The following is a 26,687-nucleotide window of genomic DNA, read 5'->3' as shown; positions in this document are numbered from 1 at the left end:
ACCTGGGACCCTTGTTTTGTTTCACTGTCTGTCTTTCCCACGAAAGGCCGCTTTCAGAGGCACCAGGATCCTGCAGTATTTAGGAGGGGGCAGTGAGTGGCCCCTGGGAGTCCTCCCGTGTGTCTGGCCTTGTTGACTGGGGGCCTTTGGGCGCCTGAACATTGTACAGGGTACGTGTGCGCGCTCAGTTGTGTCCGACTCTTTGCGACCCTTTGGACTCTAGCTCGCCAGGCTTCTCTGTCCGTGGGATGTTTCAGGCAAGCATACTCCAGCGAGTTGCCGCTTCCTCCTGCAGGGCCTCTTCCCAACATAGGATTGAACCTGCATCTCCTGCATTGCCGGGCAGGTGGATTCTTTACCCGCAGAGCCATTCCAGAGAGCCGCCCTCTCCCTGCCAAATTGTTCTGGGGGCCTCCCCAGATTTCAGTCCCCATGGGCCTTCCCCCTGGGGTGGATCCCAGAACCCAGAGAGGACAATCAGCCCTCGCTGCTCTCCAAGCCCTCCAGTGTCTGCCAGCCTGGGACGTGGTCGCGCTCTGCTTTCCCCTGGTGACTCATCCCTGAGAAGCCCCCCTGCCCGTCTCTCCGCTCTGTGCTTTGTACCTCTTTCTTTCTTTACTGTCCCTTTTACTGGGAGGAGTTGGAGGGAAACATGTGTGTTCAATCCCCCGCGTCTAACCAGAAAACCACCTCCTTTCCTGCTGGTCCTTTGTGAAGTCCTGCCCCATCCCCGAGTCAGACAACTGTATACATTCTTCTAGTTGTTTTAAAGTTCCAGTGTTTATACCTCAGTCTTTAATCTCTTTTATGTATCAGGGTTACTGACAAGGTTTTATTGGGGGAAGAAAAAGAATTCTGTTTCTAAAAAAAAGGCTTATAAACCACAGACTGGGCACAGCCCAGGGTGGATGGGGAAGGCGAGGAGGATGAGGGGGCCCCTGCCAACCCACAGAAACCCAGGAAGGGCTGGTGAGCAGAAAGTAAGGGGCTGTCAGCCCCCGTGGCCCCAAGGCTGGGCACCCCTGGGGAAATCACAGCCTGAACCACCTGTTCCCAAGGTCCTAAGATGCTGGGAGTCTTGTTGCATCTCTCACAGGATGGTCATTATTTTAAAACAGGGATGTTTCCAAGGTGGTTTGTGTTCAGTGACAAAGATACAGGACTTCTCCAAAGACAGACAAGGCTGATGATGGGGGATGGGGACCCCGCTGGTGAGCAGGGGGGCCTCGCTGCAGCCAGGGGGCCTCTGAACACCAAGCGGGACGTGCCAAGTTACCCTAATACCTCTCGTGTGTCTGCTTGACCAGAATGCGGTGCCTTTGGGGTCAGGCTTTGAACCGAGGGAGGAATCTAAGCATCTCTTGACTTCCAGAGCAATAAAAGCTCTTAGGAACAGCTTTGAACCATCTATTTCCTCATTAAAGCTCCGGGTCTCTGGAGGAGACAGACATAAATAGATGATTACAGCCCAGGGAGATATGTGCCTGGGAGGTTAAACATTACTGGTCTCCTAATTGGCCTTCCGGCTCCGGGGCCCTCCCATAGCCTCCCACGGTGCACTCTGCTGCCAAAGTGTGCTTTTAAAAATGAAAATCTGACCTTGGCTTTTACCCCCTCCAGCAGCTGCCCATTGGTCTCAGGACACTGCCGGGCTCCTCCCCGTAGGCTTCCTGCTTCAGCCTTGGTGGTCCCCAGGTGTGCTCCTGTCCTCTAGGCTGCTGGAAGACCCTCCCCAGTTCTGTTCTCCTCTGGTGTCAGCACTAATTCTTCCTTCTATGGAATCTGACCAATCACTGTTCATCCCTCAGTCGTCACCTTAGATGCCACTGCCTCCAGGAAGCCCTCCTGGGCCACTCCCAGCCCAGATGGGCTTTGGCAACCCCAGGTAGGCTACTCACTCCAGTATTCTTGGACTCCCCTGATGGCTCAGCTGGTTAAGAATCCCCCTGCAATGCGGGAGACCTGGGTTCGATCCTTGTGTTGGAAAGATCCCTTGGAGAAGGGAAAGGCTACCCACTCCAGTATTCTGGCCTGGAGAATCCCGTGGACTATATATCCAGGGGGTCTCAAAGAGTCAGACACGACTGAGTGACTCTCACTTTCACTTTCCTGTTGCTCTTTTGCATGTTCTGGTCTTACAGCCCTTACCAACCTGTGTCTTTTTGCCTGTCCCCTTCCTCGGACTGTAGTTCTCAAAGTCAAGGAGTGTGTCTCATTTACTACCCAGTCATTAACTATCAGATATTTTTTTTAAATGGTGGAGTTTATTAAAAAAATTTTTGACGTGTGTACACTGCTCTATTTATTTATTTACTAGTTATCCTTGGCTGCTCTGGGTTTTTGCTGCTGCGCGGGCTTGTCTCTAGTTGTGGCAAGCAGGGTCTACTCTAGTGGCGGTGCATGGGCCTCTCATTGCAGCGGCTTCTCTTGCTGTGGAGCACACGCTCTAGATGCACAGGCTTCAGCAGTTGCAGCGTGCGGGCTCAGTAGTTGCGACTTGCCGGCCCCAGGGGACGGGCTTTGGTAGTTTTGGCACAGGAGCTTATTAGTTACAGCTTGAGGGCCTTAGAGCGTGCAGGCTTCAGTAGTTGGGGCGTACAGGCTTAGTTGCTCGCGGCATGTGGAGTCCTCCCAGACCAGGGATAGAACCAGGCCCCCTGTACTGTCAAGGGGAGTCCCATCCACTGCACCACCAGGGAAGTCCTCAGATATTTTTTGACCCACTACTCTGTGGCCAGGCAGTGAAATTCAAGAACAAACAAAATAGACAACGACCCTGAGCATATAACACTCGCAGGCTGATGAGGCATCCCAGGTGCTGGCTCAGACGATTCACAATACTCTGCTGTGGATGCCCAGAAAGGAGGCTCGGAGGCCAGGCAGGCTGCCTGGAGGAGGGGGCACTAAAGATAAGGCTCTGAAGGATGCATAGGAGTTCTCCAGGCAGCAACTCAGAGATTGCCCTGCCTGCCTGAGCAGAGGCTATCCTGCCTGGCCAGGCTGCTCTCTCCCCAGGATCCACTCCACTCTCACCTCTTCTCTTTCAGAATGCATGAACTGTACCCGGCTCAGCGACATGAGCGAGCGGCTGACCACGCTGGAGGCCAAGGTCAGATGGTCTGGGGATCCTGGGCCTAGGGAGTTGGAGACGGAGGAGCTGGCGTCAGCCCCAGGGAGCCCAGCAGGCCTGAGCAGCCTGGTCCCCAGGGCTGGGTGCTGTTTGGGGCCTCAGTGGCTCTGGGTAATTTTCTCTAGGCTGGGCCAGCCTCCTGGGGTGGGAGAGGGGGGTGGGATGAGTAAGAAACCCGAGGGTCCCAGGCAGCAGGCTGGTCTGGGTGTGGGCCTCGATGGCTGGGAGACCGGAAGCCCAGATGCTGACCCCTCGGTGGAAAGAGGAGGGAAGTCGCTGTCCCCTCAGGGCTGCTGGCCCCGACTCGGGCTCCCCCTTCCTGGTCTTGCTCGGGGCTGGGCTCAGGAGCTGATGGAGGAGGAGCCGCCTGGCACCTGCGAGCTTTCTCCCTGTCTTCATCAGGGGGCAGAGGGGTGGAGCAGCTCACCCCAGAGGCAGAGGGGCTCAGTAAAGCCTGGCCATTTATCTGGGAGTGGCCCCAGGCAGCAGCGGGGAGGAGGACAGGACTCAGAGAAGGGGAGGATGTGTGAGGTGCAAGTGTGTCGGGGAAGCTGCCCTGTGGGGACACCTGGGGCTCTGTCCCACCTGGCGCCTGGGAGACAGTGCAGAGCCCACCTCAGAGCTGGCCTGGCGCTCGCTGGGATGTGCTTCTGCGCCGCACTCCCCGTTACCACGTGCTCTGCGGACAAGCCCCACCTCCTTCACCTGGAAAGCAGGCGCAGAGCAATTGGCTGGAAGGTCTGGGTCTGGCGGAGGCAAGCTTAGGGCTGAGGCTGCTGTACTTCCAACCTCCAAGGAGCCTCTGGGGGCAGCGGGACTGCCGGGGGCTCCTGGCCCAGGGCAGAGCCAGCACCGGGAGGCTGGACTGACCCGAGCGGAGGCAGCACTCTCTCAAGGGCAGACTACAACATCTGGCTCTGGGCGCTGCCTGGGAGGGCGCTGTGAGCATGGCCGGCTGGCAGGGAGGCCGAAGTGAGGACAGAGCGCCGAGGTGGGCTGCGAGACCCCCACCGCGAGAACACGGAGCAGACCCAGAGGCTGGACCCCAGCCCAGGGGAGCCTGACAGACAGGGCCTCCCTGTAAGCACACACAGAGAGACACATACATGAACACATGTATAAACACACACGAAATCACAGAGACACACATACTTACACACAGACGCACACAGACACTCGCCGCCCTGGCCAACGCTGTTATCACCCTTCGGCCGGGCCGCCTGCCTTGGAAGCCTGACTGTGGGGACACCTGCCCGGTGTGATGGGGGCTGTGCTGACGGGCAGCTGGAGGCAGGCACGTGTGGGACCACCCCGCACCGGCTGGGTGACTCACCGGACCCCACTTCCTCCTCCTCTGTGGAGTGAGCTGAGGTGCCAGCCTCATAGGACCGCTCGGGGCCTCAGGTGACACAGTGGGGGAACCCGTGCTGGACAGGTGTGAGGCTCTGTTATCACTTATGCCTTGTCGCTGTGGCGTCTTCCTGATGGAGGTACAGGTACATGGGAGAAGCCTCATGGCAGAAGCGTGAATGGCCTCCCTTGTCCCGGCAGGCAGGAGGGTCCCCCCAGCAGCCCAGGTGCCTGGGCACAGGCTGGGGTGGAGACCCGTGTGCTCCCTGGGTCACGGCTCTGCGGGGTGGGGGCAGAAGGCTTCAGGGAGCAGATGCTGCCACATGAGCCAAGCTGGAGCTGGGGCAGCCCTGGCAGGGATGAGAGATGCTGGGAAAGATGCTAGAAGGAACTCGTCGCACCCGAGACTCTAGAAAAGGCGGGCTCCTCAGGCTCACTGGCCTGACGGACATTTTCCAGGCACCTGAAACCTCCACGTGGTTTGGCAGAGCGTCGGCTGACGGCCTGGCCTGGCCCCGGCCCAGCACCTCGGGGTGTTACAAGTCACAGCTCTGAGGCAGGACCAGCACCATGCCAGCTGCCCCCCGCCCCCCCGGCCCTCACCCGTGCCCTCCCGCCATGAGCAACTCCTCCCTTGATGCCCCCACCCTGCGCCGCCCTCTGCCTGGGGACGCCGCACCCCAGCCTGGCCAGAGCAGCAGGCTGGAGGTGGGCTTACTCTCTGGCCCTGAGAGTGAGGGTCGTGACTCCTCCGCAGACCTCAGAGCCCTGCAGACTCTGTGGGGGTCAGGATGTCCCAGTAATAGTCCAGTGACAACAGGGCCCTTCTCAGCTCTGGGCCTCAGCCTGCTGCCCTATAAGGTGGAAACGGAAGGGGTCACTTCCCAGCCCCTCCCTGGCTCATACAGAGAGATGACCTCAGATGGCTTTTGGTGGGGAGATAGACGAGGTAGCTTGAGACAGGTGTCCAGAGAGGTGGCAGCTGCGGGGTCCCTTCTGGATTTCCGGATGGTGATGGGAGACTCCTGTCTCAGCCCCTGTGTCCTCTTTGGGTCACCTTCCAGCTGCCCACCTGACTGCTTTGTGCCCAAGTGTCCCCTGGAGAAGCAGGGCCCCTGGGAGCTTCACCCACCCCATCAGAGGGCCCCGATGGGCAGCAGCCTGCAGAGAGCGGGGGACACGGGCCAGGCTAGCAGCCAGGCCAGCCCTGCAGCCTCAGGGGTGGGTGAGGTCAGGGGAGCCCACAGGGGTCAGGGAGAGCATGGAGCTGGGGTTGGGGGCTGGGGTCAGGTGGGTGAAGGCAGAAGTGGGCAGGCAGATCCCCAACGGGGAGTTAGAACCTGGGCAGCTAGCAGTAAGTCCAAGGCCTGGAAACTTTGACTTCTGCTTCCTCAAGACCCTGTTTTGACATATCAAGAGGGATACATTCAGTGGCAAGCAATGTGAACCCAGCCATTGGCAGCTTATTTCTTAGCATTTATTGTTAGTTCAATAGGAAGTCCAGACTTAGTGGTCTTGGGATTGGCTTGGAGACTCAAGAAACCAGACTCCCTCCACAGCCTTCCTCTCCACCTTCTTAGTGAATTGGCTTTTGTCCTCTTGTCAGTCAGTGCTAAAGGGTTAGTCACTCAGTCGTGTCCAACTCTTTGCGACCCTAAGAACTGTAGCCTGCCAGGCTCCTCTGTCCATGGAATTCTCCAGGCAAGAATACTGGAGTAGGTTGCCATGTCCTTCTCCAGGGGATCTTCCTGACCCAGGGATTGAACCCTGGTCTCCTGCACTGCAGACAGACTCTTTACTGTCTGAGCCACCAGAGTGCCTCATGGTCAGTGCCTCATGGTTACAAAGTGGCTGCTGCAGCTCAAAGCCTCACATCCTTATACATTGTTCAAAGGCAGGAAGTAGAGGGTGAAGCAAAGTATCTTAAGAAATTCACTATGTCTCATTGGCCAACACTAGGCTATATGCCCACCTCCTAGGTACAAGGGAGCTTGGAAAATGAGTAATTGACCAGTGATGATTCCTTCTCTGGGGCATACTCACTGGCTCACAGTAAGGGTTCTAGAGCCAAGGAAGAGAAAGTGGCTGGAGGCCAGGCAACTGCAAATGACTGCCCCATTTTCACTCCCTGCAGCGCCCGAGTTGCCTAAGGATCCGAACCTGGGATCTGATCTAGATTCCTCCCACCCCCTTCCTGGGATAGGCTAGAGCAGCTGTTGGGGGATCATGGGGTAGAAAGCCAGCAGAAAAAAAGTTTCCTGCCTTCCTTCCTCCCCTCCTCCTCAGTTTACACTCTGACTCCAAGGACCAGACCAAGTGGGAGGGAGCCCGAGGGGATTTCCCTGGGTGACGACTGGTGTCTGGTGCAGGAGGGTGGTGTCCTGGCCAATCAGCCAGGCCACAGTGACGTCATCAGAGCCCCTGAGATGGAAGGCTGGCTGGAGTCTGGTTTTCTCAGCTGAGTCCCCACACCGCCCACTGCTGCCGGCCCCGGTGAGCTCAGCCCAGCAGAGACGGCTCAGTTTCTCCAGGAGGTTTGCCATGGCCAGACCATGAGGGCTTGAACTCAGGAGTGGGCTGCTTCTAACTTGACGGTGCCCGTGGCTCCTCTGCCTGGATCCACGGGCTCTGTGGGCCTTGGTGTCTGTGAGGGTGGTGCCCCAGGAAGGAGTGAGCTTGGTCTTTTTTGAAGGGGCGGAACCCTACCACGAAAGGAGCCCAGGAGCCCAGTCTGGGTGCACCCCACCCTGATACCTCCAAGTCACACTCCCCTTGCTCCTGGCTCCTTCCTGTTACATTTGTTCACCTGGAGGAGTCCTCCCCAACCCACCACGATGCTGTATCCAACTCGTCCCCCCAACTGGTGACCTTCACCCCCAAACCTGGCCTCTTCTGTGCCGCTGTTTGAATGGTGGCGATCCTACCATCCCCTGAGCCAGGCTCGAGACAGGGCCACCCCTGTCTTCACGTCCTGCCCCCAAGTCCTGGCCACAGGTCCTGACAGTTCCCACCCCAAGCCCCTCGCGCATGGCCCCGGGGCTCCCATCCCCCACACGGACAGCCAAGTCTCCTTGGCCTGTCCCCCCAGCTCCACCCCTTGGCCACGGCCGGTCAGCTTCCCAGTGGACGTCCCCTCAGGGGCTGGGCAGGAATTGTAACCCTCCCCTCCATGAGGAGGTTCCACCCCGAAGCCGCTGTGTGGCCTGAGCCCGCCGCTCCACTTCTCAGGGCCTCCGTGAAGCTCCACCGAGGCCAGGGCTGCAGCCCAGCTGTGGAGAGGTGGACGAGGCACCACACGGGGCCCTGGCCCCACCGACGACTGGCTGGGTGACCCTGGGCAAGTCCCTTGCGGTCTATGAGCCTCTCTTTCCACCTCGCCTCTGGCATGGCTGCAGTGGTCCTTCCTGTGTCATGAGCGCTTGTCAGGACCAGGAGGGGGAGGGGCTGAGAGACAGGGCCCCTGGGGGTTGCCAGAGCCTCATGGGGCCCGAGCCCACCCACCCAGTACAGATGGGGGCCTGAGATCTGGGGTGCCACTTTGTTCCCAAGGGTCTTGGGGAACTTTGTGACCCAGGCCCCGGGGACGCTGCAGAGCTGGTGGGAGGAGATGCTCAGAAGGACCCTTTCTGTGCACCCAGGAAACCACAGCCCAGCCCAGGCGTGGGCGCTATGAAGGCAGCCATTTGTTCCCGTGACTCCCCCCGCCCCCGCACACCACTCCAGCATCAGCAGGAGTAACTGGGTGCCCACGTGCTGTGCCCCTGATCTTCTGTGGCCCTGCAGAGTCAGTGCTATCACCCCCATTTTGCTGATGGGAAAACTGAGGCCCACAAAGGTCACGATGCTTGCATATCATGGCTATCTAGTGGGAGAGCCGGAATTCGAACCAGCTTGGCTGGTGGCAGGGCCTGAGCCTCCTCCCCCATCACATGGTACTTAATGTGTGCAGGGGCCTGGGGACCGAGAGCAAGGAGGGCACCCCTGCCCAGGTGGTCCTGACACCCAAAGGCAGGGCCGGTGCTGTTGCTCCAGAGTGACTGTACAGGGGCTGCGGGGACACCCCTTCTCCCCTGAGGGTCAGACAGACTCAGGGAGGAGGGGACAGCTCTCCGGAGTCTCAGAATCTTCCAGGGGCTGGGGGCAGGGACAGCGCTGGTGGAGGGTGCTGCTGGAGCCCCGGCTTGGAGGGGTGGGGAGGTCGCGGCCTCAGCGGCTTGGCGCCTTCAGGGCGGCTGGAGCAGAGCTGGTGGAGGAGACGCAGGGGAAGCCAGTGGAGGCCGAGGTGGTCACCTGTGAACGCACTGCATGGCGTCTCTGGTGGTTTTTGCTGGGGGAGCTCGGCTGGGTTTACCTTGCATGAGGTCCTCACCCATGGCCGTTGTGGGGGGCTGCAGGAGGGGACGGGGGCAGGTGGAGGGGAGGGGCATTGGGCTCTAGGCAGGTGGGCTAGCGAGGACCACAGACAGGCCGAAGGCCCCTGGGAGAGGCCCGGGAGCCCATCGGGTCCTCCTGGAATTAAGGTGCTCCAGGACTCTGGTGGTTGGGGTGGGTGCAGGTAGGGTTGGGTGGGGTATAAACCGGGGCTGGAGCTTGGACGCCTTCAGGCAGCAGCATCTGCAGAATTAGACGCCAGCGATTCCACTCCCAGCGGCCCCCAGACAGGCTTGGAGCGCTTTCATCTCTCGGCGGCGCTGAGTCTGAGAGTCTAGCTGGATGTGGGGTTCGGGTTTCTAAGGCGGGCGGGGGGTTGGAGGGTGGAGGGAGGGGTGGGGGGAGACATGAGACACTGGACTTCTTCCTTCCTGTCTGGCAGATCGGGACGGGAAACCAGGCTCCATCTGATATGGCGGGGGAACCCCAGTGCCCCCCTTTTCTGGGGTGGGTGGGTCCGCGTGGGTTAGCACCTGCCCGCCGGCCCTGTGCAGATCCCGGTGTGCGGCGCCCCCTGCTGGCATCTTTGGGAACAGCCGGACCTCCTGGCTCCCTGTGCTGTGCCGTGCGCTAAGTGGCTTCGGTCCTGTCCAGCTTTTTGTGACCCCATGGACTGGAGCCCACCAGATTCCTGTGTCCATGGGATTCTTCAGGAAAGAATACTGGAGTGGGTTGATATTTCTTCCTCCAGGGAATCTTCCCAATCCAGAGATCGAACTCACCTCTCCTGCATTGGCAGGCGGATTCTTTACCACTGTGCCGCCTGGGAAGCCCCAAGTACAGTTTTGATAAGTGAAAGTGTTAGTCACTCAGTCATGTCTGACTCTTTGCGACCCCGTGGGCTGTAGCCCGCCAGGCTCCTCTGTCCGTGGGATTCTCCAGGCAAGAATACTGGAGAGTTGGTTGCCATGCCCTCCTCTAGGGGACCCTCCCCACACAGGGATCGAACACACGTCTCCTGTGGCTCCTGCATCACAGGCAGATTCTTTACCGTTTGAGCCACCAGGGAAGCCCAAGAGTACTGGAGTGGGTAGCCTATCTCTTCTCCAAAGGATCTTCCTGACCCAGGAGTCAAGCTGTGGTCTGCTCTGCAGGTGGATTCTCTATCAGCTGAGCTTCCAGGGAAGCCCTCCTGGGCCCCAGGTGCCGTGAATTAGGAAGTGTCTCCCTACTGAGGCTCTGTCCTTTGGGGTTTTAACCCCTGCTTTCCTGTGGGGGAGAAGATGGGCTGCTTTCCAGGTGGACCTTGAGTGACCGTAGCCATCTTTGTTTCCCTGGAGCTCCTGCTAAACTCAGGCCCTGAGCTGGGCCCGCTTATTCTTTCTTTCTCCTCTTTTTTTTCTTTTCTCTTCTTCTTTCCTTCTCTTTCCTTTTCTTTCTTTCCCTCTGTCCATCTCTCCCTGCTCGCACCCAGCCAGCCAGCCACAAACATTCCCTGACCACACTGTTTGTGCCCTGAGCCAGACAGTGTGGGGGACAAGCCTGCCCAGTCCCTCTCTAGGGAAGAACCAGTGAAGTGGGAGTGACCGTGGTCATTATTCAGACAAGCACAGTCTAATCCCAGTGACGGCAACTCCAGGAGCAAAGTATGGTGGCTCTGAATGTGTCCGCAGGGGCCCTGCCTGAGCCGGAGGGTCGGAGGGCTTTCTGAGGTGGGGGTGGGAGAACATCCCAGTAGGGGGTTGGTGGTCCCACGAGCAGCGGGCGGTGCTGGTCCCCTGGTGCTCACGTCCCTGCTCACCCGTGCCCCGGGCCTGACCTTCTGCCCTTCTCCGGCCCAGGTTCTCCTTCTGGAAGCAGCGGAGCGGCCCTCGGGCCCAGACAATGACCTGCCGACGCCCCAGAACACCCCACCGCCCTGGAACGAGGGTCTCCTCCCTGACGCCATCCCGCTTGCCCACCCCGGGCCCCAGAGACGGCCCACAGGCCCGGCCGGTGAGTGAGGCCTGCAGGGGGCAAGGAGTTGGCTGGGGGGAAGGCCTCCCAGGGTCTCCACCAGTAGGTCATACACACCCAAAGGGCATTTTAGAAAACTGAAACCTGGGGGGTTTCACATAAAAGTCAGGATTTCTCATTTCTCTTAGAAAAATGGAAGAGCTGGCCACTGGGGTTGGCAGTCCCTTACAGAAACAATTGGCTGGGACGTCCCTGATGTTTCGAGTGCAAGGGATGAGGTTCAGTCCCTAAGATCCCACATGCCTTGTGATGTGGCCAAAAAAATAATGGAAAAAAAAAGGAACAGTTGGCTGCAGCTAAGTCACGGCTGCCCCCACAGATCTCATTCAAACTCTGCAGCCTGCCACAGTCCTCACCACTCCCTACTGTCTCGCAGTCCAGCTACTGTCTGCACTGGCTGCCCTGCTGCCGCTTAGCATCTACACGTAGGCCCCCAGCCCAGCTCATCCTTGACTGGCTCAATTTACAGCAGCCCCTGCCTGCATACCGCCAGCGGTGGGGGCTTACTGCCTCCCCTAGCCTTCTGGGGGACTCCTTCTGAATTCTCTGGCCAGAGTTGGAGGACACCCACCGGCCTATTGCTCTCACTCTTCCCACCACATTGTGAAGTCTCTCTGCAGTCTCTCCGCTGGACTGAGCTCTGCTCTCTGGGACTGCAGAACAGTAATAGTAACTCTAATACCATAGTCAGGATTGTTAGAATGCCTGCTGCACGCTGGGCACTGTGCTGGGACTTTACCCTGAGTGGCGGTGTAGCCGCCACCGTCCATGTGGCTGAACTCCAGGGTTTAAGGCTGAGGTCTCATCTGACTGGTCAGGATCTGTGTTGTGCCAGTTATTAAGGATTTTTATATCACTCTAGTCTGTACAGATATCATGGCTAATCATTCCAGTGAGCTCATAAAGCTCAGGTCACAGGAGAACTGAGGCTCAGAGAAGTGACCCCTGGGGTTACCCAGCGATCCAGTGCCATTTTGACTCAATAATTCACAGCCCCACCAGAGCTCTTTGCAGGGGACGCCCTTCCTCCTGCTGTCCCCCAGTTGAGCCCCCAGTTTCTTAGCAATCCCGCCCAGACCCAACTCTGACCCCTCCGCTGCCTGCAGAGCCCAGGCAATGGAAGAACTGACCGCCAGTGGCCAGTCCCAAGGCCAGGGAAGCAGCAGATACTCTGCAGGCTTCTGAAGGGCCTGGAGGCTGTGCGGAGGGTGAGCTCGGGCTGCTATGGGAGGAGGGGCATCTTACTTGCCCTGGGTCCACCTCTCTAGCCACTCTCCCCAAAGTCTCACTCCCAGAAGGCCTGTCTTCTTCAAATCCTTCTTCTGGGACTGAAGAGGGAGCACAGGTCAAGGGGAAGTAAGGGGGTTTCTCCTCTTCTGAAGGACCCAGGCCTCAGTGTCCCCTGGAGGGGAGGGAGGAAGCTGGGAGGGGCTTCTGTTCTCCCAAGGCAACTTTCTTCTTATGGGGGGCATGTAGTTCCCAATATGGCCACCAGGTGGAGCACAAACCCTACAAATGGTTATACCTGGGTGCATCCTGGAATCCCAGAGACCAAGTGGGAATCTCTGGAAACTGGCAGCCCCAGGGGGGTCCCCAAAGAGCCCTCCATCTGTTCAGGAAGCATTTTTTGAGCATCCTCCCCAGGCCTAGGCCTTCCCTAGGGAGAAGGGGCATGTCTGCAGACCACACAGTGGGCCTCCTGTCTCTCCATCTGCTCTTGCCCACCCTTGGGACCTGGAGATCCCCAGAGGTCAGGCGACCCCTCCAGGACTTCCTGGGGCCTCTCAGGAGGCCTTATTGGGACGATCTTTGCCTGAATCCCAGTCCCCGAGCCTGAGCAAAGAGACAGCAGGACGTGGAGAGAGGGTTCTGACTCATTTACAGCCTGGTGCTGCTACCTTGCAGCAAGGGGCCACATCTTTTTGAGCCTCAGTTTACCCCACCTGTCAAATGGGAACACAAGTACCTCTTGAGATCATAGAAGTGAACAGGAGCAAAACTGGTTTGTATACTGTGATGAATGATGTGGTCCCTTTGCCCATGGCAGGTGAGGGGGCAGATCTGACCAGACAGCAATGTCATCTAGCCTGGAGCCAATGGAGGCAGCTCAGCCCACAATGTTCTCAGGCCTCATTTCATTCTATCCACAGGGCCCCCTGGACAGACGGGACCACCAGGGCCTGCGGGTCCCCCAGGCTCCAAAGGTGACCGGGGTCAGGCAGGAGAAAAGGGCCCAGCGGGGCCTCCTGGTAAGGACACCCACCCACATACATACCCTGATGTGACTTCGTCCAGTGGGGGAAGGGGGTTGGGATTTCTCCCCTGTCCGAGCAGGTGAGGCATCCCAGACAGCCTCTTTCTTGGTGGGGCTGATGACTGCCATCTAGCAGGGCTCCAGGTTGCCTCCCTCCCACCGCCACCTCCCAGGGCAGCGTCCTTCCAAGCACTTTGGGGCCTGGTCTCACCCGGGACTATGGGAAGAGAAGGCTCCAGCTGCGGGGGTGGGGCTGCTGAGGGCTGGAGGTTGTGCTCCGCCATGTAAACAATGACAAGAGGTCACGCGGCTGCTCCTGGACCCTGTCGGGGTCAGGTACGGGGCTGGGCCAGGCTGGCAACCACCCTTGCTGCCCCTACCCCAGGGCTGAGGTCATCTGGCCACAGCACCCGCTGACTTCACTGACCTGACCTGACCTCCCTGACCTCCCGCCTGGCTGCCCCGAGTCCCCTCTGTACTGGCTGCGGAGGGGAAGTCATTTCATTACATCCCAGGAGAGCCCTCCAGGGAGGCTCTGGGACTAGGGGCCACCACCTTGCCCTCTCGGGTCTATTTCTCATCTCTGTAATGTCAGTCACGAGGCCCGGCCCTCCTGTGACTCCTCTTTTCCCCCCACAGGCCTCTTGGGGCCGCCAGGGCCCCGTGGGCTTCCTGGAGAGATGGGGCGCCCTGGACCCCCCGGCCCCCCTGGCCCAGCAGGCAGCCCGGGGCTCCCTCCAAACGGCCCCCAAGGCGTCCTCTACTCCCTGCAGCCACCGACGGACAAGGACAGTGAGTGTCACGCTTGAGGGCTGGGGTGGGAAGGAGGGCCAGAATTTGGAGGGTCCACTGCCCCAAAAGAACCTTGTGAAGCAGACTGTCCGTGAGTGGGGCCTCGGCTTGGCCAGGCGGGGGGACAGGGTACCCTAGGTGGGGGGTGGTCCCCCCCAACCCCAGGTTGGCCCCAGGGGCCTGTCCCTGCCTCTGTGCTCAGCTCCTGCCCCTGGGGTCTGACCCCATGATGTCCTGAACAGGCGCTGATGGATGGAGCACCTCCCACGTGTGGGACTGTGTGTTTTAACCTCCGGGATACAGCAGTGAGCAAGTCTCCTGCCTGCAGGGGCCACAGTCTAGCACAAGAGGGCGCCCTTGAGCACACACAGAACCCGCCGCCGGAGCATGGGGGAAGGGAGGGTCCAGGGAGGGCACCCCAGAGACGGGGCGGGGGTGGGGCCTGCGGCCCATGGAGGGCGTGGCTTTGTTTAAGGGCCCTGGGAAACGAGAAAGGTTTTGAGAAAGCTTTTAAGAAGCGGGTGATGAGATTGACTTGGGATTCTGAGTGGGTGGCACCCCGGGCACCGTGGGGGCACAGGGGCCTCTTGGTCAGCCGTCAGAGAAACCCGAGCCCTCTCCCGCTCCGCGTCCCCCGCCCCCCTCCGCCCTGTCCGCCCCGCTCCCCGGGCAGCGCCGCAGTTAGACCTACGTCTGAATCACAGGGGCCCGCTCCGAGCCTCCGGTTCCCCATCCCTAGAGCAAAAGTGGTAATACACCCTGACGGAGTTGCTCTGGGTTGCCCAGCCCCCAGCCACGAGGGAAGGACTCATTCCCAAGGGGATCGGGGTGCCTTGTCGGCCTTCCCCGTGTGCAGGGGCCAGAGCAAAGAAGTCACTGGCAATCCAAACGTCTCACTCTCGTGGTGGGCTCAGTGGTGCCCCTTGGTGGAGGAGGATGGGTGATGCTTGGGTGTCTAAGGGTTCAACCACCCGGCATCCCTGGGCCACTGAAAGCTCAGCCGGCCCAGCCTGGGCGTGATGCCCCACATCTGCCGCTGCCCGCCTCGAGTGCTCAGAGTCCCCCTCAGACAGGACCCTCCTTCCCCAGGCCTGGGGTCCCCAAGAGAGGGCAGACTGCCTGGAGGGTGCAGATGTGAACGTTTAGGAAGAGTGGTAGGGGGGATTGGTTTCACGGTGGAGGCACCTGGTTAGCCAGCACTGAGCAGCTGTAGCAGGCCCACTGGCCAGGAGGCCTATGGAAGGGCTGCCCAGGCTTCTGTGATGGGGGTAGGCGGGGAAAGGCAGAGGCAGCCACCCCCAGCCCGGATGTCTCCAAGCCTGGATGTCTGCTTCTGGGTCTGAGGTCACATGGGGCTCACCCTGGAGGGGCCCAGGCCACAAGACAGACCCCACCCAGCCCCAGGGCCCTGCGGCTCAGACAAGTGGTCAGGGAGGACTTCCTGGAGGAGGCCCCACAAGAGTGAGCTAGTCAGGTGTGTCAGGATGGGCATGTGGAGGGGAGCCTGGAATAGAGTCCGGACTGGACAGCGGGGAGGTGAGCAAGGTGGGGCGGGAGTCTCAGGACCTGGAATTTTCAGGAAGAGGTGTGAAATTTAAACAGAGCCCACAGAGTTTCCCCTGTGCTCTGATTTGGCCTCCGTGTTAATGGCTCGACAGTAAAGAATCTACCTGCAATGCAGGAGACCTGGGTTCAATCCCTGGGTTGGGAAGATCGCCTGGAAAAGGAAATGGCAACCCATTCCAATACTCTTGCCTGGAGAATCCCATGGACAGAGGAGCCTGGCAGGCCCCAGTCTATGGGGTCACAAAGAGTCGGACACGGCTGAGTGACTACACATGAAGGAACTCCTCTGAGCCGAGGGAGCAGTAGCTGTGTGAGGCCCAGCAGGGTCGGGGCTGCTCTTCCAGGCTCTGGGGGACTCAGCTCTAGCCCCCCAGGCCCCGCCGGCCCTGTCCCGTGGGTCACAGGCCACTCTGCCCTTCCCGCAGGTGGAGATGTGCAGCTGGCCTCAGCGGCCGTGGACACAGTGTTGGCAGGTGTCCCAGGGCCCCGGGGTCCCCCTGGCCCCCCAGGTGAGTGCAGAGGGCAGCAACAGCAGCTGGTCTCCACTGGTACCCACTCCTGGGCTTCACCTGGGCTGGCGGTCTTGAGGGGGCCAGTTGGGGGCTCACGGCCTTGGCAGGGCATTGGGTCTGCCCCAGCCAGCAGTGGCTTGAGTGGGGGGCCTGCTGCTTGTCGGTGGCAGCTCCCTTGGAACTGGGCACAGTGTTTCTGGGTGTCCTGACACCCACATGAAGCAGCCCTGGGCCGCCCTCGAGTGAGCCAGAGGAGGGGTCTCTGGGTGCCAGAGGCCTAGGTCCAGGAGGTCTGCACAGGTGATGGTGGGTGGGGAGACGGAGGGAGCTGCTGGGACAGGTGCCTGGGAGAGATAGGAGGCCCCGGGCCTTCAGGCAGAAAGCAGCGTCCTGGGAGAGGGGATGGGACTCACTGGGGGAGGTGGGGTGTGTAGGCGGGGAGCCAGAGCCCAGATGTGTGGCTGTCTTCTCTGACAGGTTCTACCCCTGAATGAATGAGTAACAGAGGTCCTGGGCACTCACGGGGGTGGGGGCGCCTTTGATTTGGCTCCAGGCCGGGCACTCCTTCCTGTTGTTCAGTGTCTCACGCAGTCAGGAAATACCCACTGAGCACCTCCTACGAGCTGGCCCGTGTTCTGGGTTCTTGGGATCCTTAGATAAACAAAAGATTTCTGTCCTCATGGTACTTACATTCTAGTGGAGAAAGTGGGCGGTACCCTCAGTGAATCCCGTAGAGTCCCAGAAAGCAGGGCTGGGATCACGGCTGGGCCAGGGTGGCCCCATGTAAAAGGCAGCATTGAGGAGGGCGCTGGGAGGGTGTTTGCCTTTTAGCTAGACCGCGTCCAGGCCGTCACCCCACCCAGGGGTCACTTTCCTGTAGGTCCTCCCTAGGCATGCCAGGGGGCACTCTGGTACAGGCTAGCAGCCCAGGGGGCACAGAGACCTCACTCTTCCAAATATTCGGGGCATTTAGTCACGAACACCACACCCTGCACTGCACCTATCAGTCCTGGCCTGATCCTCTGGGGGCTCCCTGGCCCAGAGGGGAGGCTGGCATTCAAACCAGTAGTGGCCAGAAGCAGCGGCTGGTCACTGTCAGGGATTTGCCTAAAGAAGAGGCAGGGGTAGGTGCCTGGAAGGCTTCCTGGAAGAGGTGACGCTCAGCCTGAGACTAGTGGGAGTTTGCTGGGATGTGGAGGGGATGGGGACACTCCAGGAGGAAGGGACAGCCACCACAAAGGCATGGACCCAGAGGGACTTTCCAGGAGGGTGTTTGACCGATGAAGGTGGAGGAGGCTGGGCTGAGAGAGACCTGTCTGAAAAGCCACTTGGTGGGGGCTGCTCTGTGGATGGGTGACCACCACTCTGGATGATGGGCAGCAGTTGTAGTAACCCAGGCAAGGACGGCCTCAGGGAGGTGAGGTCCGAGGTCCTGAGGCGGGGCAGGCTCGAGGGAGATTTGCCAGAGGACTGACCGGCTGGGGAGGGGCTGCAGGGCGCCCCCACCCCCACTCCCACCCTGTGGATGAAGCTGTGGGAATAGGATCAGGTTGTGGTGTAGGGGTTGCCGGCAGGGAGAGGGGCTTGCAGTGGGCTCTCCCCTCTGGGGGTGGGCAGGGGGCCGCAGAACCCATGCCCCCTCCCTCACCATTTATTCACCTCCCCTTTCTGTGCTGCCCAAGGAGACAGACCCAGGGCAGGGCCCAGGGTAGGAGGGTGGGAGGGCCCCTCTCCAGAACTGATGAGGGGGCAGGGGGCGTCTCCAGCTCCAGGTGACCATCTGTGACTCTGCCGGCAGGGCCTCCTGGACCACACGGCCCCCCTGGACCCCCGGGTGCGCCTGGATCCCAGGTAAGGTCTCGCCCATCTCTGGCGAGGGTGAGGGCACTGTCTCCCCAGGAAGAGAGGAACCGGGCTTCTTACCAGCACAGTTGCTCAGGAAGGAACCAGGCCACCTGACTGATCCCCACCTGGGTCCAGGTGGGCCCCAGGGGAAGGCAGGCATGGGATCATGGTTTTCTTAGCAACAACAGCCCTTTGCTGCCCACCCTACCTGAGCTCCAGAGAAGTTAGCATCATTCCCATTTCATAGATGAGCTAACCTGAGGCCATGCAGGCGGTGTGTGGAGCTGGGCCAGGATCACAGCCAAGGCCAATCTTTGTGAGAATTGCCTGTGGTGGGGGGGCACTCTGAAGCCTGATGGTGCAGCCCCAACCCCCAGCTTGCTTTGCCTCCTCAGCTGTGTGACCTTGGACAGAAAGGCAGCCTCTCTGGGCTCCGGCTCCTTGGCTGCTAAGAAGGGGCCTCCCCGGTGGGTTGTTACAGGGAGTGAAAGAGAAATAAAGTGCCAGGGGGAGTGCTTTGTGCTGCAGGGCCCCAGAGGTCTGTGGGGGATGTCACACAGAGGAGGGGGGGACTTTGGACACCAAGGCAGGAAGGGTTTCATTTGGGGGTGTCCGCACAGAGCTTCCTGCAGCTCATCCAGACCGAGGGCTTCAGGTTCCTTGGGGGGCGGGGGTGACTGAGAAGCGGGGCTCCCACTGCAAGGCTAGACAGCTCACCCCTGACAAAAGGGCAGGAGCGGGTGTGAGGCTGACAGAGGCTCTCATGAGAAGAGCTGGGGGCAGCAGGACCCCCTCCAGAGGCCCAAGCCCACAGCGACAGGCAAGGTCAGAGAGGATGGTGTGCCCGACCCTTCCTCCACCTACCTGCTCGTGCCAACTCCTTTCAGGGTCCCCATCGTGTTATCCCAGCAGTGACGGGGACGTGGAGGCTCAGAGAGGTTCTGTCATTTGCCAGAGTCATCCAGCAGGGGAGCAGAGCGGGGGCCCGGCAGGGCCAGGGTCACTCCAGGTCCCACTCTGGCTTTCTCAGGGTCCCTGCCCTCTGCTAGCAGGTAGTTGACGGGAGAGGCAGATGTGATAGAGAGTAACTGGGGCAGGACCTGCAGCGACAGGAGGGGGGTGGCCGGAGCGGGGTGACAGACAGGAGAAGGTGAGGCTTCATTCGACTGAGACCCAAGGAACCAGAAAGGAGCAGTCACGCAAAGATGCCAAGAGCGTTGCAGGTAAAGGGAAGCGTAAGTGCAAAGGTTCTGGGGCCAGGAAATGCCAGGCGGGTCCTGAGCAAAGGCAAAGGTGTCGGGGGAGGCGAGGTGGGAGGGAAGTGGGCAGGGGGCTACCTGCAGAGCTGATGCATAGACCTGGGTCACAGTGAAAGGGGGGCTTATCGAGTGTCAGGGAGGGAGCGTTTGGGACCCCATTTTCGTCTTTCCAGGGCCCCTCTGGCTGTGGCTTGAGGAGTGGAAGGCGGGGGCGGGGGAGTGGAGCAGGGAGACCCGGGAGGAGGCTGGGGCAGCGCAGAGGAAACAGACGTATCTAGAAAGTGGACCTGACAGGTCTGGCTGATGGAATAAATCCAGTGAGGGCGGGAAGCGGAAGGTTAACTGCGAGGTGCTTACAGGAGCAGCTGTGGACCGCAGAGCCATTTCATGGAAAAGAGAGACCGCAGGGTGGGGGCCGCACGGCTGGGCCGGGGGGAGACCAGGAGTTCCACTCTGGAGAGGCTGAGTGGGGGTGCTTCCTGGGCAGCCAGGTCGGGGTGCTGGAGGACGGCTCGATGCGCAGGTCTGGGGCTCCAGGGAGCCTTCTGACTGGGCCTCAGTGCTGACAGGGAGCCCATGCGGGGACCCTCGCCTTCACCACTAGTAGGAGTGGCGTTGGTGGCTCAGTTGTGTCTGATTCTTTGCGACCCCATGGACTGTAGTCTGCCCAGCTCCTCCAGGCTCCTCTGTCCCTGGGATTTCCCAGGCAAGAATTCTGGAGTGGGTTGCCATTCCCTTCTCCAGAGGATCTTCCCGACCCAGGGATCGAACCCAGGTCTCCTGCATTGGCAGGTGGATTCTTTACCGTCTGAGCCACCCACCTGAGATCCCCACTGCTGTCGCTCATTCGCGGAGGCTGTTTCCGAGTGCTGGGGGGATGTGTGGATGGCCATCCGGTCCCTTTCTCCAAGGGCCTCCCTGGTGGCTCAGACTCTGAAGAACCTGCCTGCCAGTGCAGGAGACACAGGAGACTTGAGTTTGATCCCTGGAGAAGGCGATGGCAACCCCGTCTAGTGTTCTTGCCTGGAGAATCCCATGGACAGGGGAGCCTGGGGGGCTGCAGTCCAGAGCCTGGGGGGCTCTCTCGCAGAGAGTCGGACATGACTGAGCACGCACACACACACGTGCCTTCTCCAAGTGATGACCATACTTGGCATTGGCCCATTTCACAGACGAGAAGATGGAGGACTCGGTGGAGGCCCACGGTCACCCACTGGCCAGTGGCGGGGGCTCCAGGAGCAGACGGGCCCCGCTGGGGCTCCCCTCATTTCCCCTCCAGCCCACCTTCCTCCTGTCCTGTTTTTCAGCTGTCTGGACCCCAGTGCAGGGGGAGGGCATGCAGAGGACTAAGGGGTTGTGAGGGGCAAAGCCTAATTTGCTTTGTCTGATTTTCTGCAGGGCCTGGCTGGAGAGCGGGGCGCCATGGGGCCGTCTGTAAGTGTGGGGCCGTGTGTGTGGGCCACCCCCAGGGTGATGGGCTCGAGTGCAGGCGCAGGGTACCAACTGGGTGGGTGTCTGCCCCAGGCAGCCTGGCTGAGCTCAGGCCCCCAGACTCCCCGGGCATGGCCAGATCCAGCCCAGCCAGGATGGAGCAGAGGGAGAAAATCGGGCAACCTGGGTGCAGTGCCAGCTGCCCAAGTTGGGAAGGGGTGACTTTGGGAAGTGGGACACCCCCCGGGCATATGAAGTAAGGACTGAAATAGCCTCCTATTGAAGGGCTCGGATGAGAGTCCTGAGGTTCTTCTGGGGAGCCCAGGCCCCTGGGTTAATGTGCTGTGTGACCTGTAGAGTCCCTTGCTTTCTCTAAACTTCCCAGGAATAGATATAGACAGCTGACCACTCAATTCCCATCTTAAAAATAAGAATTCACAAGACTCAGCCCCTAACTCTAGGGCTAAGGAAGTGGGCACATGCCCACGTCTTATGTCAGAGGCACGAGGCTGGGGGAGAAGGTGAGTTCTTTGCTGAGCGTCTTCTATGTGGAGGCCCTCTTCATCCATAGTGGGTTTAAGCTTCACAGTGCCCCCACGAGATGGTGCTTTATTTTCCCTCTTTGCCAGAACTGGCGGCTGAGGCCCAGAGAGGTTAACCAACTTGCCCAAGGTCATACAGCTAGACCAAAGTAGAGCCAAGATTTAAACCCAGGAGTGTTAACCTCCAAAGGCAGGCCTTCCCCAAGCTTGTTATTGAGAGTGATTTATTTAATCCTCCTAATAGCTCTGTGAGGCAGGCACTGTTATTATCCCCATTTTGGAGACGGAAAAACTAAGGCACAGAGAGGTAAAGTCACATAAGAGTAACTGGCCTCCTAGGTGTTATTGTGAGGCTGATATTACTGGCCCCGTTTTATTTATTTAAATTTAAATTTTTTACATTTTATTTATTTATTTTGGCTGCTCTGGGTCTTTGCTGCAATGCGTAGGTTCTCTGATTGCAGTGCGCCTTTGAGATCTTAGTTCCTTGACCAAGAACTGAACCCACGTCCCCCTGCACTGGAAGGTGGATTCTCAACCAATGGACCAGCCAGGGAAGTCCCTGGCCCCAATTTCAGAGTCAGGGAAACAGAGGGGAAGGGCAGGGCACTTGATCCCTGAAAGCGCCAGAACCTGAATTCCTGACTCCTCCCTCCCTAGAAATAGAATTAAGCCCCTAAAGTCAAGCCCATGCTGGCCTGTGCAGAGGTCCCGGGTAGAGAAGCTGGGCACCCATCATTGACTGCGTGACTTTCTTCCCAGGGGGAACCTGGCGGGAAGGGGGAAGAGGAGGAGAAAGCTGCCGCTGAGGTAACTGTGCCCCTGGGTCCGTGCTTCCCTGCTGCCCCCTGGCTGTGTCCTTGCAGGACAGTCCAGTAGAGCTGGACCAACACCTCTTCCTGAGCATCAGCCAGGACGTGTGGGGGCCCACCCAGCGGGGGAGGCAGTGGAGTGAATAGTGACTGCAGCCCCGAGTAAAGTCAGCTGCAGTTGGGGAGCACAGATGGGATGACTGGCCCAGGGCCTGAGGGTGGGGTGACCCCGCTGGAGAGGGTGGAGGAACCACGGACCTGCTGATGAGACCCTCTGTTTGAAGGAGGCCTCAGGCTGTGGGGTCTCTCTCCAGGGATAGGACCCTCCCATGACAGTGCCTGGCACACGGACATGCCCAAGGTCGCAGTGCTGGTGGACTGAAGGGTGTATGGGCAGGTGGAGAGCTGGCTGGTGGATGTGGGAGAGGATGGATGGAAGAGGAAGGCTGGGAGCACACAGTGGCCAGAGCAAGACAGGGCAGGGTGGGGGCATGGATGGAGCGCGAGTGTGGCTGTAGGGACCTTACCTTCTGGGAAGCGGAGGGGAGGCTGGCTTCCCAGGATGGCTGGGAAGGGTGGCTGGCTTCCCATCCTTCTCAGGATGGTGAGAAGGGAGCGAGGCCAGTGGGGCAAGCTGAGAATGAGTCACCTGGTGTGACAGGGCTCGGCCAGACGTCCAGCACAGCAGGCATGCAGCACCTCCTGAGTGAGCTTGGGGAGATGCTAAGCTGGGATTGGGGGTGTCTGGAGGGATGGGCAGTGGGCATTGGAGGTGGGCAGCTGTTTGAGGCAGGCTGGGCTGGAGGGGCTGAAGCTGGGATCAGAGGACCTTCCAGAGGGCCTTATGGGATTAGAGAAGGGGGAAGAGGCTGGAACCATGGCGCCATGGTGGGCACAAGAGGCAGTGGGAGGACTGAATGCTGGGGTCACTTGTGATGGAAGGCTGGGAGGGCACCCACGACGTCCCCCGGCCCAGTTTCATCAGCGTGCCTCCTGTGGCCGCTGCTGCTCACTGGGGACACCCCCATCCCAGACACTCCGCAGAGCCCAGCTTCTCATGGTCTTCGATGGGAAGAGCGCCCTTGTGTAACTCAGTAGCACTCTTTCTGGTTTTCTTCGGCTTTAAGCTCAATTAATCCGAGTGTCATGACAGAGCTGTCATGCTCCACCAGCCAGAAAGGTTCCTGTTTGCTGCTGACGCCAGGGCGGGGCTTTGCCTCTCTACCATCACTTTTTTTTTTTTTTCAAAGTGACCTTGTCATCTTGTCTCCTCCATTAATCAGCCTATTCACGTGTCCTGACACACGAGGCCCTTCGCCGTGTGTAGGCCGGGCCCCAGGAACGCCGAGGTGCCATCTTTGTGCCCTCCCACGGGCCTTCTGGAAGCCTGGGCTCTGCCCTCGGGTGGGTGGGACCGGGAAGGAGACCAGCTAAGCGGCTCCCCGGCATGGGCCCGTATGAGGTGCTCTGCCCACAGCAGGATACTTTCTGGAAAGAAGGGCGCACAGGGAGGCAGCTGGCAGCCACGGGAGCAGGCGAGCTCAGGCTGGAGGCAGACAGGCCTGTGTGAAGCCCCGGGCTTGGCCATTTCCGGCTTGTCCGCTTCCGGGCTGTGGGGCTGCAGGACTCTGGTCACCCCATCTGGGCTTCAAGTTCCTGTCTGTGAACTGGAGCTCGAACCCCAGCCCTGGTGCCGGGGTGTCTCTTATATGTGGTGGCCGTTGTGTTGATGATGGTGACAAGAGGGAAGTGGAGGGCTGGGACAGGACTCTGGAGCAGGGCGGCCCTGACCCCACGGCTTCCTCCACCCCAGGGCGAGGGGGTGCAGCAGCTGCGGGAGGCCCTGAAGATTTTGGCCGAGAGAGTGCTCATCCTGGAACACATGATTGGGATCCACGGTGAGCAGTGACCCGGGCCGCCGAGTCCAGCATCTCCCTCCGCCCCGCCTCCCCTGCTGCCCTCGCCGTGCTGCCTCTGGTCCCCTCTCTCCCTGCCCTGATGGCCCTGCACTTGGCTGCCAGTCTGCCCCTGTCCCACCCCTGCTCAAGAACCTTCCGTGGCTCCCTGCTGCCCGAGACTGACATACAGCTCCAAAGTCCCTCCCCTAGCACAGCCTGGCGTCCGGTGCCCCTAGCACAGCCTGGTGTCCGGTGACTCAGCCGTCATCCAGGCGCCCCGGGCCCCTCCCACCTCCACACCTCTGCTCAGACTGGTCCCTCCGCCTCCTGAACACCAGCTGCAGCCTCAGGGCCTGCTCTAGGATCTCTTCCTCTGGGAAGCCGCCCTCCTGTCTTCTCCCTGTGCTCCGCTGAGCCTTCTGTTCCCTTACGGGGTGGGGTGTCTTTATCTCTGGCACCTCTGCAGTGCCTGGAACCTGGCCCTGGTCAGCATTATTTGAAGAATGAATGAATGAGTGAATGGATGATGAATGAGTGAATGGATGAATGAATGGAGGAATGAATGGGTGAATGGATGGATGAATGGGTGAGTGAATGAGTGGGTGAGGGAATGAGTGAATGGGTGAATGAATGGGTGAATGAGTGGAGGAATGGGTGAGTGAATGAATGGGTGAGTGAATGAGTGAATGGGTGAATGAATGGGTGAATGAGTGGAGGAATGGGTGAGTGAATGAATGGGTGAGTGAATAAGTGAATGGATGAATGAATGGGTGAATGAATGGATGAATGAGTGAATGGATGAATGAGTGCATGGATGAATAAATGAGTGAGGGGATGAATAAATGAGTGAGGGAATGAATGCGTGAGGACTAGATGCTGGCATCCGCTTTGTGCCCCCTCACTGGGCACAGAGCTTCCCTGGCTAGCGGGACTGGAAATGAAGGGGCTTGGTGGGCTCCGGAGGCCCTGCATGAGCCCACCCTCCTGCTTTCCTTCCAGATCCCCAGGCCACCCCTGAGGGGGGCTCTGGCCAGGACGCTGCCCTGAGAGCCAACCTCAAGATGAAGCGCGGAGGCCCCCCATCTGATGGCTCCCTGGCCGCCCTGCTCGGGCCTGACCCCGGGCAGAGGAGCGCTGGCCGGGCCAGTGGCGGGAAGTAAGAAGCCAGCTCTCCCAGAGGAGCCCCGGCTCCGCCAGAGACCCCGCCCCGAGGCTGATGCTGCTGTCGGCACTGAGGACGCCCCGAGTGGGACTGGGCTCCAGGCCTGGGTGCCCGTCAGGGACACTGGCTCCCAGGGGCCTTGGGGACATATGGCAACGCCAGAGGCAGGGGCCAGAGGGGCCCAGCGCCCCCGGCCGAGCCCTGCCCTGGTCCCTGCCCTCCCCACCCCCACTCCCTGCTGGAGACGGGGTCTGGTGGCTGGGCAGGGTGCAGGAATCGTCATAATACTCGTCATTTACTGGGTCCCTGAGTCGTCTGGGCCCATCTGAGGAACTTCCCTACATTGTCTCATTTAACCCTTAGGACGTAGGCTTGTTCCCTCCACTTTACATGGGGGCAGAGGCTGGGAGAGGATCACCTGCCCAAGGCCCCTGGACTGTGGAGGACCAGGGCAGGATTTGAACCTGTGTTCTCTCTATCTGCCAGCTCCCCTCTTCACGGGGACACTCAGACGGGGCAGGCGCTGGGCCGGGCGGTCCTGGAGGCTCCAGCCGGGAAGGAGGGCAGGCCCTGCCCTGCTTGAGACCCTGGGGACCCTCCGGCCTCCTTCCTTCACACCCCTCCCTGGGTTTGGGGGTCTGCTTCACAGGTGGGGAAGTGGGCAGCTTGGCCTGTAGCTGCTCTTGGAGGCCCGGGAAACCTTGAATAAACCCCTGACAGTCAGTGGACTTGGAGACTGTGAGAGAGGAGCATTGGGGTGCCAGGATCCTCAGACTGAATTGGCATCGCCCCCCGCTGCATCCTAATCCCTCTGACCCCACCCACCCTGCCAGGGCCTCCCATCACTGAGCAGCGAGGAGGAGGATTGAATGGGATGGTGCACCTGCTGGGGGCGTCCCTCCAGCCCTGGCCTCTCCCAGACTTGCTGAGAACCAGCAGGGTTAGGGTTAGTTTGAGTTACAAGGCAAGTCCTGTGTCCCAAGGAGAAGGAGGGGTTGCCACCTGATTCCCAGACCCTGCTGGGGACAGACGCTCTGCACTTGGTCCTGCAGGCCCAGCCTGGCTCCGGTCCCGGGTCCCAGTGCCCCAGAGCAGCTCAGACCACAGCCCTCAAGGCCTCTTGGGCGTCAGGTCCTCTCTGCCCTGGACCCGCCCTGGTGCTCCTCTCTTGCCACCTCGGCCACAGCAGCAAACGCAGACACTCCCAGGTGCTGGCGCCGCCCCCGTGGTCTCTCCTTGTGGCAGGAGTGACTTGTCCCCACCGCCCTTGGTGCTACTGGGAGGCTGTGCCCCCTCCCTCTGGGCCCTGGTAACCTCTCCCTGCCCTCGAGGCCTGGACTGCCCCTCAGGAGGCAGGGCTGGCTGGGTGGGGGGCCAGGATGTGGCTTCTCGCAAGCCTGTCTTCACGGAGGGGCGGCAACCCTCCCACAATAAAGGTGCTCTCACCCTGTGGTCTGGTGTCACACGGTAGCTGGCCGTTGGGGAGGCCGGGCCAGCTTTGGCCAGGCCCAGCCCCGGGGGGATCTGACGGGAGCCCCTGGGAGTCAAGGGGACCGAGACAGGGTGGCCTGGTTCTGCCCCCTGGGAGCCCCATGAGGGGGGCTAGGAGAGTGAGGGGCGCTCTTCAGAGGCCGCCCCCCCCTCCAGTCTAGGCTGGGCCCTGGGCCAGCTCTGCTAGTGGGAGCGAGTGACGTGGGGAGGGTGCTGGGCCCTGGGCAGAGAGACCCATACCTGCCACGCTCCTGCC

General features: G+C 60.1%; 1 protein-coding gene across 4 annotated transcripts in view; it reads left to right on the top strand.

The window, feature by feature from the left end:
* Nucleotides 1-26,392, top strand: part of COL26A1 (collagen type XXVI alpha 1 chain) — a 166,641-nt gene extending 140,249 nt beyond the window's left edge. For 2 of the 4 annotated variants that reach the window (XM_027961592.3, XM_027961591.3), the window contains exons 4-13: nucleotides 3,048-3,109; nucleotides 10,693-10,846; nucleotides 13,018-13,116; nucleotides 13,761-13,913; nucleotides 15,905-15,988; nucleotides 17,790-17,842; nucleotides 20,494-20,529; nucleotides 21,831-21,878; nucleotides 23,694-23,778; nucleotides 24,778-26,392. In XM_027961592.3, the coding sequence (XP_027817393.1) occupies nucleotides 3,048-3,109; nucleotides 10,693-10,846; nucleotides 13,018-13,116; nucleotides 13,761-13,913; nucleotides 15,905-15,988; nucleotides 17,790-17,842; nucleotides 20,494-20,529; nucleotides 21,831-21,878; nucleotides 23,694-23,778; nucleotides 24,778-24,938 (935 nt within the window). In that variant the 3' untranslated portion in view covers nucleotides 24,939-26,392. The remainder of the gene's footprint in view (nucleotides 1-3,047; nucleotides 3,110-10,692; nucleotides 10,847-13,017; nucleotides 13,117-13,760; nucleotides 13,914-15,904; nucleotides 15,989-17,789; nucleotides 17,843-20,493; nucleotides 20,530-21,830; nucleotides 21,879-23,693; nucleotides 23,779-24,777) is intronic. The other 2 variants (XM_042239808.2, XM_060406001.1) reach the window with 2 other exon arrangements.
* The last annotated feature ends 295 nt before the right edge of the window (nucleotides 26,393-26,687 follow it).

This window comes from Ovis aries, chromosome 24 (genome assembly GCF_016772045.2).
Source record: "Ovis aries strain OAR_USU_Benz2616 breed Rambouillet chromosome 24, ARS-UI_Ramb_v3.0, whole genome shotgun sequence".
Classification (NCBI taxonomy): Eukaryota; Metazoa; Chordata; class Mammalia; order Artiodactyla; family Bovidae; genus Ovis; species Ovis aries.
The sequence above is the reverse complement of the archived record's forward strand: the minus strand, read 5'-3'. Positions and strand labels throughout refer to the sequence as shown.